The 13,994-nt window shown below is 42.2% G+C and overlaps 1 protein-coding gene across 8 annotated transcripts in view; it reads right to left on the bottom strand.

The window, feature by feature from the left end:
• Nucleotides 1-13,492, bottom strand: part of RIPOR3 (RIPOR family member 3) — a 36,569-nt gene extending 23,077 nt beyond the window's left edge. For 2 of the 8 annotated variants that reach the window (XM_067554243.1, XM_067554242.1), the window contains exons 1-9: nucleotides 13,371-13,492; nucleotides 9,646-9,792; nucleotides 7,320-7,398; nucleotides 6,516-6,539; nucleotides 6,308-6,361; nucleotides 4,365-4,514; nucleotides 3,563-3,626; nucleotides 3,091-3,134; nucleotides 2,178-2,303 (exon numbers count right to left, since the gene is read on the bottom strand). In XM_067554243.1, the coding sequence (XP_067410344.1) occupies nucleotides 2,178-2,303; nucleotides 3,091-3,134; nucleotides 3,563-3,626; nucleotides 4,365-4,514; nucleotides 6,308-6,361; nucleotides 6,516-6,539; nucleotides 7,320-7,398; nucleotides 9,646-9,792; nucleotides 13,371-13,471 (789 nt within the window). In that variant the 5' untranslated portion in view covers nucleotides 13,472-13,492. Of the gene's footprint in view, nucleotides 1-2,177; nucleotides 2,304-3,090; nucleotides 3,135-3,562; nucleotides 3,627-4,364; nucleotides 4,515-6,307; nucleotides 6,362-6,515; nucleotides 6,540-7,319; nucleotides 7,399-9,645; nucleotides 9,793-10,684; nucleotides 10,726-10,814; nucleotides 10,993-13,370 lie in introns of those variants that run through there. The other 6 variants (XM_067554249.1, XM_067554247.1, XM_067554248.1 and 3 more) reach the window with 6 other exon arrangements.
• Between the last annotated feature and the right edge of the window lie 502 nt (nucleotides 13,493-13,994).

The raw sequence follows: 13,994 nt of genomic DNA, 5'->3' as shown, positions 1-13,994 counted from the left end.
ATACCATGGAGATAGCTCTCAATGGAAAACCCGTTCTTGCCCCACTTCAGATTGTGTGTGTGCGCGCAAGGAACACGTCAGCCTAGGATCAGCTCTTTGAGACCCTAAGTCAAAATTTTTCAAGCCTGGGGATCCAAGTTTAGGGCCCTAAGTAGTAATTTTCCACAGATGCTGAGCTATACACAGCTCCATTCATGCCAATGGAGGCTAGGAGTGTTTGCCACTTCTGAAAGTCATTCCACTTAGTTAGGAGCCTAAACTTAGGCACCCAAAACATTTTGGCTTCAGTGTGTATGAAAACAATTCTGTATCAGACAACCTGGAACGCTGGAGCCCATTTTGCTGTATGAATTATAACAAGCCTCACCCATCCCTGGATTTGACCCAAAAATCTTATCATGTAGAGCCCCATTAGATTATCTAGTCCACCTCCCTACCAGTGTAAGGCTGTTTTGGTCCCCAACTACCTTCAGCATGTGGACACTGCCCTTCCCTCCCAGCTGCGGCTCCGAATCAAAGCCTAGCTGTCTTCAGTTCCCTCCTCTCATGGTCCACAAGCAGCAAGCACACCTTAATTTGTCAGCTGTTTGACCCAGGTATAGCACCTTATGCATGCATTGTGGCCTGGCCCTCAGCTTCTGCAGCCACAGCTGAGGCCAGCAATGGCAGAGACAGCTTCCCAGTTCTCTCATCTGTCTGCAATCTTGGCAAATGGGCCAGAAAATCCCCAGCCAAGATGCTGCTGTACAACGGCATATTACTTTGTGCACCAAGGTAGGGGTCATATTTAGGATCAGGGGACAGATTTAGCAGCTAATGTTTTCAGAATCACTCAGAGAGTTAATGGTAATTAGGAGCCCAAGTCACTTTTGGAAATGGGACTCCAGCACTTCTGAAAATTGTACCCAATACATACTCTGTGCATGCATACTTGTATGGAGAGGGAAAGCAGAAAGACTAGAGTCAGTCAGGTTTAATAAATTGGCATAAAACCTAAGTATATAACCTCTCCCCTGAAGTTTGAGGTGATTCATCTTCACTGACATACAGAGCAATTCCATGTTTTTGCAAATATGAGAAAATATGCATCTTTGAATTAGCTTTTCTCCCAGTTCTCATTGTGCAGTGCGGGAAAAACATTTTAAGAACATTTCTAAAAGCTCTACTGGCTAGAAGTCAGGAATTCTTTCCTATGTAACTCAGCCCATGCTGCCAGAAGGGAGAGGGTGTTGCAATAACTATTTTGCATGGCTTCCAGGCATGGAAAGCCTTATGTCGGCACTGCAGAACAATGTGTTTCACTCAGGTAGTGAAGGGTCCTCCCCCAGCCTGCAGTCTATTTTAGTCTCAGCTCTCCTCTGTGGTGAAGGGAGTCCTGACTGCAGGATCGGGCCCCCAGAGGATTCCATTGAGAGTTTGTTCCTAAGTAGCAGCTGCCAGGTCAAGATGTAGTGTGGAAAAGGTAGAAGCAGCACTAGTAACAAGAGGATCCTCTCTCCAACTTTTATAAAAGCTTATTCTGGCTGCCTACCCTGCAACTGTATAGTATAGTAAGGAGATGAGATCTAGGGCTCGTTTACAAGAATACAGGGGTCCTCCAATGAGCCACTATAATGACAAGTGGCAAAATCGTGCCTAAAGTTACGGAATAAGTATAGCCAACTCCCTCTGGCCAGTGGATCTCATTAGCTTCAATAGGATATAAGTGGATTTAGAGTATCTCCAGGGCAGAGGAAATCAGGGGCTGAGACAGAAGAGATCATGTAGGGAAACCCAAGGAATGGGCAAGTTTGACTTATACACATATAGAGTGTACATATAGTTACACACCAGGAATTTTATCCCAAAAGTGTGTGTGCAATATAATTACTCCATCTAAGCCATGGACCCCTAACCACCAAATCTTGGATGTGGGGATTACACAGGGGTCATTCTAATATATGGAAAAGCAGAAACATTAACCTAGTTGCAATTACAAGAGTCCTGGGAAAGAAAGCAGAAACAGAAATTAAGAAGCTAGCTCAGTGAGCAGAACATTGATTAATTGCTGTTTCTACACAGCTGTGAAAATTCATGGTTGGTTTGTTTTTTTAAAAGCATGCTAGGCAGAGAGTTGGGTGGGAAGGTAAGCTACCTGCTAACCCAGTAGCTACAATTCAGCCACTGCAGACAACTACCTTGATTTCAAGCTTCTCGTGGAGGTTGGGTATAAAAATCTTCTCTTCCTCATCCCATGTTTGGCTGTCGTCAGTCTCAATTTTGCCCTTCAGCTTCCACTTCTGGCGCCCCAGTCGCACAAACACCTAGAAGCCACATAGGGAAGAGGATGCTAGAATCTGCAAATCAAGACACTATGGAACTGCACCCTCCCTTCCCATACAGCAGAGCTGGTGCCTGTTCCCTTGATCGTTGTGCTTTTAAGAAGCCAGGCTAAAGGAACAAAGGGAGGGGTGGGGGCTGGCAATTTAAAATGCCTTGATAAGGTGAAATGCTGAGATGAAGTGCCAAGCAGTTCTGCATCCCACCTGTCCTGGAAGAACTTGGGTGAAAAAAGTCAGATACCAAAGTGTACATGTATTATAATGCAGAGAGCGAGAGAGTTATCAATGCGTAATGTTCTGCATCAGAGCAGGACAGGTTTGAAAATGATTTGGAGTTTTGTTAGTGGCAGGAAGATAAGGATGTTAGAATTGAAACTACTGGGATAGATTCAGCCCGCAGCCACAAGCTTTGTGCGCACAGTTACACAGCCCTGTGCCCTTCATAGGCAGTTGGGCCAAGTGGGATCTACCCTATGGATAGGCAGCAGTATTGCTGCTACCATCTTTCAGGGTGCTTTTAGTCTCCAGCCAGATCCCCCAAGGACTCTTCCGGTAGACTTATGTCCCCCAAGTACCTGCCCTCTATTACTCCTGGAAGTGGATAATTCATTAGCTGTGCAGAAGCACTGCTCTCACCAATGCAGCCTCTGGTTTCCATGCACTCTCTCTCCTGCTCAGCCTACACACCCTCACACCCCCTACTTGCACTTCACATGTGCAAGCCCATAATTGCAAATTGTAAAAGAAAATGGACTGCTGTGTACTGTACCTCATATTGGTCCCCTGGGCAGAGACGTGCGTAGCCCACCAGCCCTGAAAGAGAAAGAAAATCCGTTCCAGTGTTTGTAGCCTTAGAGAGTTTCAAAAGATCTACTAACAATCCTCAGCTTGCATTGAGCATCCAGATGATGCTCTGATTAGTCTCCCCTTACACCAAAATTCATGTGGAGGAATAATTAGGAAACCAAGCCATTTGCCTTACTTAAAATTGCAAGCTTTGCTCAGGGGTAGGGAGGAGGAAAGTCCTATTCGAACACTCTCATATAAAATGTCTCTGCTCTGCAGCACTAAGTTTATTTCACATCAATGGGAACTGAGGCTCAATAAAAATCAGTTTAGGTCTTGATCCAAACCCCAGCTCCCACAGACTTCAGTAAACTTTGGATAAGTCTTCCATTCAGCAAATCTGAAGAGCTTTTTACTCAAGTGATGAATGCTATAGAATAGTACACAGAAGCTACCTTTCATTTTCAAGTGAAATTCTCCCAAGTGCACCTCCAGTGCCCCTTCAATCAGACACATATCCTGAAAGAAAAGGAAAGCCCAATTACTCTGACTGAAGAGTGGAGTAAAATGGTGACATGAGTGGCAGCCATTTGTCTCCAGTCTTGAAGATCCAAAAAAGAGAGGGGCCATTGCCACAGCATCAGCACAAGTAGAAGGATGGGCTAACCATCTTGAGTACAATCTTGTCCAAGTCCCTAGGCATGTACGCAGGTAACCCGTCCCACTGCTTGCACTGTTGCAGCTATGCTGTTTTTAGCATGCTACCACCATCAAAGCTAGTGCGGCTACATCACCTCGAGCTGAAATTTATACCTTCAGCTTGAAGTGTAGACCTACGCTTACTCACACAGTAGGTTAGTAACTAGGTCCCATTCTACTCCCATTGAAAGTCAGTGGAAAGACACCCCTCCCCCCATAACTTCCCATGAAAGCTAGATTAGGCCCTAATATTACAACTCAAATTCAAAGGAATTTCTATGCACCCTTCATGAACACATTTGATTGTAAGCAAACAAACTGTTACCCTGTGCATTTCACAGCATATTAAGGGAGAAGTTAGGCAACAAAGTACTTTTATAGAGGAAGCTCTGAGTTGTAGCACATATGCATCTTCATCTAATTTTACATGTTTTGTTCTAAGCCCAGACCACAGAAGAGACCAATAGTTCAGAACAGCATGTGTTGGTATATTATCCACTGCTTTGATTTTAGACAGAAGAGTCAGTTCTTTGTCAGATGCTTGAAGAGTTCTCCTACCTCTGTGCATTCTTGGAGGTTCTTATAAAGTTCTACAAGGCTCTCTCTGGAGGCTTTAGTGGAGGGAGTCAAGGAGAAAGCACGTTTCATATTAGAGGCCCCATCTCGCAGCCTGCATTGGATGCAATATGTTTCATACAGTTCTTCTACCTTTAACAGAAAAGAGGCCCCATATTTTACACCAATCTGGTATCTGTTTCCAATTTTAGTGAGTTGAGGGAGCAACAACATTTGTCATGTTAAGTTTCTAGGAGTTTCTCCTTGTAAAAGAGCAAATCTCATCATTCTAGCATGGACTCATACCCCCTCTTCTCATAAGAATCCTTTTCAGTGAAGTGGATCCAAGATTACAGATGGAGGGAAAGTGGGTGAAAGATTAACTCCCACCAGTTAAAGATTTTTTTATTATTTTTGTACAGTACAAGTGCACATACAAGAAAAGCATACTAACAAGAGGGTTTTACATAATCTTGAAAGATGTCACCATTAACAGTCTGTTTTCTGGTTTTAAAAATCCAAAAGTAACATTCACAAGCACTTAAATAAAAGCCCATTTTCAGCCAACGCCAACAAAAGCTACTAACCCACCCCAAAGCCTGAAAGCCTCTAACTAGTTGTTCTGCACATTAAAAAAAAAAAAAAAAAAAAAAAAAAACACACACCACACACACCCTATAGATCAACTGAAGGCTATGGGAAAGTAGTTTATTGGGGGCATGGTTTATCTACTGTTTTGGCTATGCAGGCTTCACTACACCTCACTTTGCTTTGTCTACCAGACTCCAAAGTCTGAGCTGAAAGCAAAATTTCTTCCAGCACTACTTCTAAGGAGCTAAAGCACCAGGCTTTGGAAACCACCACCAGATACAAGACACAGAACAAGTAGTCCTAGAATTCTATCGAGCTCTCCAAGGTACTTAGTGTGGTAAAGTAAGCCCTGCATCCAAGTGCCCTGCAATCTTCAATGCATTTCTCCTCACAACACACCTGTGAGGCAGTGCCATTATCTCCATTTTACTGACGGTGGACTGATAAACAGCAAGGCTAAGTGGCTTGCTTATGGTCATACAAGAAATTCAAATTGTACCTCAGTTTCCCAGATTCCAGAATAGTGTCCTAACCACTGGACAATCCAGCCTCCTCAATGAAAACTTGGAGAGAGGAAATTCGTAGTCAACTGGATCATGTTGGAGATGGATAGAGATGGGGCTGCTCTATTTGCTTAATCTCATAAAGTCACTTTATAGCGAGACATCTGGCACCAATGCTTCTCCTAGCCCAGAGAAAGGCTTCCCCTTATTCAAGCTAACCAATCCCTAACCCACGTCAAAGTCATGGTACAATGGCCCTAAATGGATGGGTCTGAGTATAAGCATCCTAGAGGCTAAGAAGATTACATCATGGCTCTCAAATGGGTTTAGTGAGGGCATGACTCTAAACCTGGAATATCAAGAAAGCAGGTTCATTCTACTGTTACTAAGCCATGAGGTGTGGAGGGAAGAGAGGAAACATTGTTTAATTCTGGGTTGGAGAAACATACATACACATCACACGTATGCAGGAGATATTTCTGACCCGTTTAAAATCAGATAGAAGATTGGCAGAGTCCATTGAGTGCCACCATCTAGGTTTCCATGAAGCAAAAAAGAAAAAACCGTGCAACTCCTCCCAACAGCACCTTTCTTCTGAGTAAGCTGGCAGGGTACAGAAACTGGTTTTACAGGGTGAGGCGGGGCCCAGCATTCAGTCTGAATAGAGCCATTCGAAGGAGAGGGGAAAAAAACCCTTACACCACCCTCTCCTTCTGTAAAGAAAGGAGTTACATCTTTCAGAAGTCCCAATGCCACTTCCCCTGAAGCAAGCTATTGAGGAAGTATTTTCTAATCAGAATGTTTATATAGCAGTGCCTCCCAAGCACAGAATATAAATAGCTCTCCCCTTACCTTGCTTATATGAAATTCCAATTTTCTGATGTACCTTTCAACAGAGCGAATTTGCTTTAGAAAAGGAGAGAAAGATTATAAGCTATGTAAATATGCACATAATATGGCATTAAATTATTCAGTGAGTGTACAGTATCAGTGCTTGAACTTTGCTGTTTATTACCTTCTGGGACACATCGTGTCCCCTCAAAAAAGAAAGACTACTTACCTTATCCAGATCATAATAGAAAGCCTGAAAGACAAATATGACAAATTGCATATGAATTCATTTGCACGTATTAAAGACATTTCCACATCTGCTGCCAGAGCAACTACCCATGTTGAACCATGTCATAAGAAGCATTGTGCAATACAGTGGGCAGATAGCAAGACCAACAACATTTTCAAAAGCACACTCTGATCAGTGTCTTGATTTTTGGGTGCCCAAACTGAGGCACCTGGAGTAATACAATTTTTAGAAACAGTACAGGTTTTGTAAGTTAGTTAGGGTGAGCGGGAGGTTTTTTAATCCAGCCTTGAAAAGTTACTCTGAGTTGGGGCTGTCTTTTGGAACACAGAGTCTGAAGTGCTCTGTACAGCTTAGTACTACTAATAGCAAAGGTCTTGTTGGGATTTTGTATATGGCAGAATCAGAGTTGCTAGGACCTATTAATCAATGTTTCACCTATTTAGCCTGATCTTTCTTTCTCCTCAGTTTCTAGACACAGCCAGGCAAGTATATTGCTTGCCAGATAGTAATGAGCAGCCACTATCCCAAAAAGGAAAGAGTGCAATCCAGGGAACACAATAGGACACAGAGTTAGGACACTCCTGGATTCTTTCCCCCATATAGCCTTGACCTACTTGGTGAATTGAGCATGTAGGTATAATACTAGCATCTCACTTTAAGTATTGGGCTTTCCATTTATTAAGACCCCTTTCAGTCCCAGAGACAAAAGACAGTTCTTGTTTTTAAATTCTGCCCTCTTCAGATTATTATTAATCAGGTGATTAATACAGAGAAGCATTTTACCAGTCTGGAATTCCTTTTTGTGTCTTTGTGTCGACCGGACAAATAATCCAACTCAGCCTGATGCACTTGCAGGTATTCACTGGAGAAGAAAGAAAACCCAAAGTAATATTTTCTTCTAGCATGTGCTATAGGACACTCAAAGGCACAGGTTTAAGAAAAAGAGCCCAATGGAAAATTCACTGAGCTCCCCACCTCAGAAGTGACTAGAGGCTCAGAAGGGCTGAGCTGGGGGTACAGCTGAAGAGACAGTTGAAAATGCAAAGAAGATTCATGGCAGCTTGGAAAAGGAAGGAGGACAGCAGCCTCTAACCCACAGAAAGCCCATCTCTTCTAATCCCCAGAGATTCTCACCAGCACTCCCAGCTCCAATAGTGTCATGTTCAATTTTCCTTCACACGGAGAGTACAGCTAGACTGTCGTCCTGAGGAACTTGTTTTAAATGAAGGGAAACCAGTAACAGCAAGAGTGCAATTGAGCAAGCACCTCACTGCAACAGTTGCCATCTTGGATCAAAGGAAGAACCAGAGCCAGGAGGCTCCTAATGCTGAACATAGAAAACAGAATACCACTGCCATTTGGGGAGGAGCTGCAGACCTGGCTGAGAACTGAACAGCTCATCAGCCAGCTCTGCTCACAAGATCAAAGGGTTGAAACACTGAACACTTCAGCCCCCTGGGCCTGACTATCAGAGGTGCTGAGCATCTGTGGCTCCAGCCAAAGTCAATGGAAGCAGTGGGTACTCAGCACCTCTTAAACATGTCCTTTGTTTATCTGAGCAGCAGGGGGCTGAATGCCACTCTTGCTGTCCCCTAGACTAGATCAGCCACTGGCTACTTCCTGATACTCCCATTGCTTCCCCCCCATTAAAAAGCAGGGGCCTTACCCTGCAAAGTGTTGAGCACTTAGCTCCTATTGGCTTCAGTGGGCCCCATGGCAGCTCCCAGAGGACAGAACTCCTTCTGAGCTGATCCTCTTCCAACTTCATTTTAATTCAGAACAGACACGAGTAATTCTATTTTCCCCTCTTGTATTTAAAGAGCTGTAGACAATCACCTTCTGGAAAATACTGCTTTACAAGACTCAGAACCTGAACAGCTTGATGTGTTTATGTTAAGCAACCTGCAATTTTTCAAAATTACTTTTTGGGTGTATTTTATTTTCTAACTATTATGAACTATTATTGTTAATACACAAAGTGACTAGCATTCAACTCTCTGCTCTCCACACTTGCTGGTAATAGCTCAATAAAATGGTAGCCAGAGCTTGCTTTTTTTTTTTTTTTTTTTTTTTAAATATAAAGTCATTTTAGGTTTTAGCCGCATTTTAAGATGCTCAGTTGGTGGGGAGGCACCCAGAAGGGTCATAAGACTTAAGGGTTAGTTGATGTTTCTATCTTAAAACAAAAAAACATTCCAGCAAGGACAAATGGATTTAGTTTGAAGCTGCTTAAAATCTGGCCTTTTAATTAGAGCTGTCTACAGAAAACAGCTGCATCCAATAATTTGTTACTCAGTTCTGCAAGGCAGTTGCAGGAGTCCAACTGTGCAGTGTTCCTCACAGAATTGGGACCATAACTCTAATCCATCTGACAGTTTAGTCTCCCCAAGTCTATAAAATATCAGAGTCTTTTTACTAGGTTTAGAATTTTTATTTTCAGTTTAATTCCATTAACTAGACACTGGCATAACCTTTTAAAGGCTAAAATGACATTACAGTCCTTGAGAGAAACCAACTGTGTTTTAACTATGTCAGACATAATTAAGAAGCTGAGGTGTTTACACTTATGGCAAATAATTACAGTGCTATTTCTCATGATGTTCTTATCATAAAATCCCATGGTAATAAAATCCTGGAGATGCCAATGTTGTATTTGAAGGAGCTGCACACCAGCATGGTTCACACAGATTAGAAGCACTGAGAGGAATTATAAAGTCACAGGGAGGTTGTGATAGTTCCATTTACTCTTTGTCTACACAGCAACAGCCAGGTACCTAATAAAGTTCCAGGAGCTCCAAATTCCAATGTAGACCTATTGATATCACATGGAGTTAACTATTACCATTAATAGGAGCAAGATAAGATCCTTGGAGTGAGGGAGGAGTAGGTCCCAAATACATTTGTTTGGCACTTGGTGGTGTGTTGGCAAACTGTTTGCTAAGGGCCCAATTTTGTATCTGATTAAGACAAAAGGAGCTTTGCCCTTGATTACAAGAGGTGCTGCATTGGGCCATTCATTAGGCTAGAGTATAAGGAACAAAGTTTTAGCAGTAACAAAAGACACTAAAGAAGGCAAATTCCAACAAGTTAACACTAGAAGAGTCCTTACTTAAGTCCTTTCTTCAAAGCTTCAAAAATTTTCTTCACCTGCTGTGGTTTTGGATCCCAGATGACAGCCCCTCTTTGCAGGGAGGGATACATTTTGGAGGATTTCATTGACATTTTAGACCTCACCGAACTTCTGCTGAGAGACTTTCTGTAGGGAGGGAAAAAAAACCAGCACCATCTCAGAGCTGGAAGAAAGTCTCACACATATAGCTACTACAATGTTGTTTGCAGGAGCAGGTCTGTAACTCTTTACTCAAAAGGAGCAGTCTCCCTGAAAATAGTGGGACAACTTAAGTGATTAAGGGAAGCAGGATCAGGACCTGTCTTAGATCCATAACAGAGTGGTTTAGTGTTGATCTTTAACCCATCAAAGTCCTCATTATTTTGGGGAATCAGAAATAGATCATTTTTATGTACTACTGATTCACAGACTGACATTCAAACATTGAGTAATTAATCCTCATGATAGCTCACAAGATCACCACGGCTCTGATCCTGTAAACAGATTCACACAATTAGTCCTATTGAATGTAATGGCACTACTCAAACAAGGTAGGGCTTACAGAATCCAGACACAGTTGTTACTATCTTTAAAAAGGAAAAACTGAGGCAGAATATTTGTCGGTTGCTTAAGGTCAGAGAAGAAAGTGGAGTTAAAGTTAGGATTAGAGCACAGGCACTGCTATTCTCCAAATTTCAGTAATCCCTGGACCAATGGTCCAGGTGCCTCAAGTAAAGATATCTACTAAACATTGGGATTAAACACTTTATGTACACACTTGGGTATCATATACATGATTAAGAGTATATTAACAGAGCAGCTGAGTTCTGAGCTATTAGGCAGTCTAGCAAAGATACCTTATAAAAAGGGCTTCAGAAATAGCTAATGCTTGGCTGCCCTCACCACCTACTTAAATACTTGTTTATATTTTGTTTCTGAAATACGCAAGAAGTCTACCAGGTCCAGATTGCAAACTAATTTTTTTAGTCAAGTGGTTTTTTTTCTAATCCAAGCTAGCTTTCTGTGACAAACATTATACCTTTTTTAAAAGCAATTAAAAATCAAAATCAAATTCCACTTAAATCCAAAATCCTGTAAACTACCATTACAAAATGGGACTGCTGTGCAAATATGATGAGCAATAGTGCCAGTAACCTTTAGTCATATACCTGAGATAGGTAAGCAAAGCTCAAGATAGATAGACTTTGAAACCACTGCTGATGCTTGCCTTCTGTTGATAGATTCTGGGCTATTTTACCTCCCTCTCTGTAGTCGCATAAACCCTGATTATTTGTAGCTGGTTTGATTAATATCCCCCTTCTATTTGCTTTTAACTCACTCCTTTAAACCAAGCCTTTATTTGAGAAAGTTAATCTAGGGAAATTCTCCACTCCTGACATCTATTCAGATTGTGTCATTGGGCTTAGTTGCGGCTCTCTCTTCTCTTCAGTGCTGAGTAAATTATGGATTGAACACACCTGGGGAAATGACAACATCTAAATTCTAGAGGTGGTTCATGAATTATACAATATGCCACCATAAAGTATGTGCATGAAACTCAAGGTGTGAGGAAGGATGGTCTGGTGATTAAAGCCCAGGTCACATGGGGGCTGGTTCTAGCTGTGTCACAGGCTTACTCTATGACCCTTGGGCAAGTCCTTTAATCTATCTAGTCCAGGTCCTCAAAGGGAGGGAGGCATCTAAATAGTTTTGAGGCACTGGGCTTCCATCTCTCAGGTTCCCCAATTTACAGCTAGGAATAACAATACTTATCTCCCTTGCTGGGTGTTGTGAGGCTAAGTTCATTAATGTGCCTAGAGCATTTTGAAAGCGTCAGGTGGAAGCTGCTGTAAAAATGCAAAGCGTGTTTAGTGTGTGCTCAGAAGGGAGACTGCCTGAGGAGCTTGTTTGTTTGCCATCCTTTGGATAAAAGGCCCCACTGATATCCTACTGTGTCATTCTAAAGTGCTAGTGACAGAGGTTATGAAGGGAAAGGCAATGAGCACATACATTCACTGTACTGGGGAAAGTCCTCTGGTGTTTCGCCTGGCAATATCTTGCTCTTAACATTTAGCATTATCTCAAAATACTTTCCTGAATGGCTGAATTCTCATCTCTGAGCAAAACTTTCCTCTATCTAAACAGTTAAATGACAATAAGATTTTGCAAACAACAGGGGGGGAAAATGCATAAAGGCTGATAGTGTAAAATGCTTTGCAGCTGAAAGTAACAGAACAATCTTAGGGGAAATCTAAATTTGCTTATTTGGAGCTTTCTTAGCCTGCTGGAGGTGATTTGGTTATAGAAACAGCTGTTCAACTCTTTTCCTGCTAGACTCCTTTCCTGTAAGAACTCCCACTATGTATGTCAAGCTCAGATCTGTTTATATAATTTACTGCCTGTGTTTTTCTCAAGAGTTTAGTTGTCAGTGTGATTTTTAGATATCTGACATGTGCTAGGATTATTATTATTCAGGTTCCATAACGAATTTCATGAATTCATGTGCCAAGGCCTCCCGATTGGGTCATCAACATGTGTCAGGGTCTCATTTCAGTTCATGCTTTTATAAATGCTGTATTTGGTGACAATGTTAATTAATTTTGTTCAGTGCTTTGAAAATACAAAGTACTGTATAAGAAGTGTCAGGTTCTTTACTGAGATACAAGTGGTTACTCTCCAGGATTGCTTTAAGAAGGGGAATGCTTTTAATGGCATATTTTTTGTACTTCTGTATGATTCAAACCAGTTCATTTTTGGTTTTTTTATGGCATATGTTGACAGCCAGAGCTGATGATGATCTTCCATTTATATAGCACTATTTATCCTAAAAACATTTTATAGATTATACAGGAATCACTTAATTCAGCACAGAAACATGAGCAGCTTTTGGGGAGAAATGGCAGCTATTTAACACTACATAGCAATGCTACACAACAATTTAGTCCAAGCGCCTATTCTATTGAAAAGTGCCAGGAGATTTTTAATGACTAAGGAATCAGGAAGTATTTCTCTTCTCACAGATGACATTGGCACAAGCACATTAGTCACTGGCATACTGCCGGGGGGATTGTTGCTTCAGTATTGACTCAAAGCTTTAGTAGGGGAATTCTTCCCTCCACCACCAATGCTTGCAGCACTCAGTGTTCTCTGGGGATCCCATCCAAACCTGATCAGTCATGACCCCGCTTCTTGTGTGAGATGCGAACAAATCACTTTTAATTCCCATGCCTTCCCTTTAAATTACAATCTAGTGGCACATTTACAAAATAGATTTTGCAAAGAATTTCTTGTTAAGTATAATTTTGCCCTCAATATGCCAGACCCATTTTAGGTGGATTCAGCTGTGCTCTTCCTGCTAGCTGGAAGGATGATCCATGCAGTATGACCTGCTTTTGACTCTGCAGAAACATAGCAGCAAAGCTGGGTGACGATGATAATGATAAAGGGCACTTTAGACAGCATCTTCCATCCCAAAGCACTTTGCAGGCTAAAATTTATATGCAAACTATAAACAGGGCTTGCTTCATCCACCACTGAAGTGCAGCCATCTCTGGAGCATGGTGCAGTAGCTGTTTAAAGTGCACAACACTACTCATCCCTTTAGCCCAAAAAGAAAGGCACACCTTATGCACGGAGGATTTAAATTGGCAACGAGTGTTGGCCTGTGTCTAATATCTGACTGCTCAGGGTGCATATATTTGTTTTTCACTTTTTATGCTACTTACGCTAATTTTCTGCTTTGCACCGTGCTGAATCCAGCAAAGGAACAGCTCCTGCTGATTCCAGCCCCATCCCTGGGAGAGACAAATGTCAATTTCACTGACATGATTACTGGTCAGGAAGTCTGTGGCCTCCTGAAATAAACAGAAAAACAGATGAGTCAAAACCTGCTTGGCAATTCAGATTGAGCTAGTGCTGAACTGCAGGAAGAGAAATCACTAAAAAATACAGCAGGCACCAATGGGGCAAGAAGGAAAGATCTGTCTGCTGAACACATTTTCTGTCATACAATATAATTAACAAACAACTGAGTCCTCTGAAACACACACCCACATGTATTCGCTGATCTGTTTTGCAAACTCTAGACTTCATCCTATAAGAGGCCAGGCACCCTCAACTCCTGCAGAAGCCAGTGGGGTTTGAGGGCTTCTAGTACCTCATGCAGCACCTCTTGCAATTTGCAAACAGCCCTGTTGTCGAATCAGGAGGTTGGTGCAAGCCCTGTACTCAGTCTGGGGTACCAGAACCGTCCTTGCGCCCCAGTCGTGCAATCAGGGCCATGAAGGCAGGGCCCTGCATCCATATGCAGCCCCGCATGGACAAACCACTACCCCCTCCTGGCATGAATC

The sequence above is a fragment of the Emydura macquarii genome, unplaced genomic scaffold (genome assembly GCF_026122565.2).
Source record: "Emydura macquarii macquarii isolate MOO-44397 ecotype Brisbane River unplaced genomic scaffold, CSIRO-AGI_Emac_v2 contig_1483, whole genome shotgun sequence".
In the NCBI taxonomy this organism is placed as follows: Eukaryota; Metazoa; Chordata; order Testudines; family Chelidae; genus Emydura; species Emydura macquarii.
This window is presented reverse-complemented; position numbering and strand designations above follow the sequence as displayed.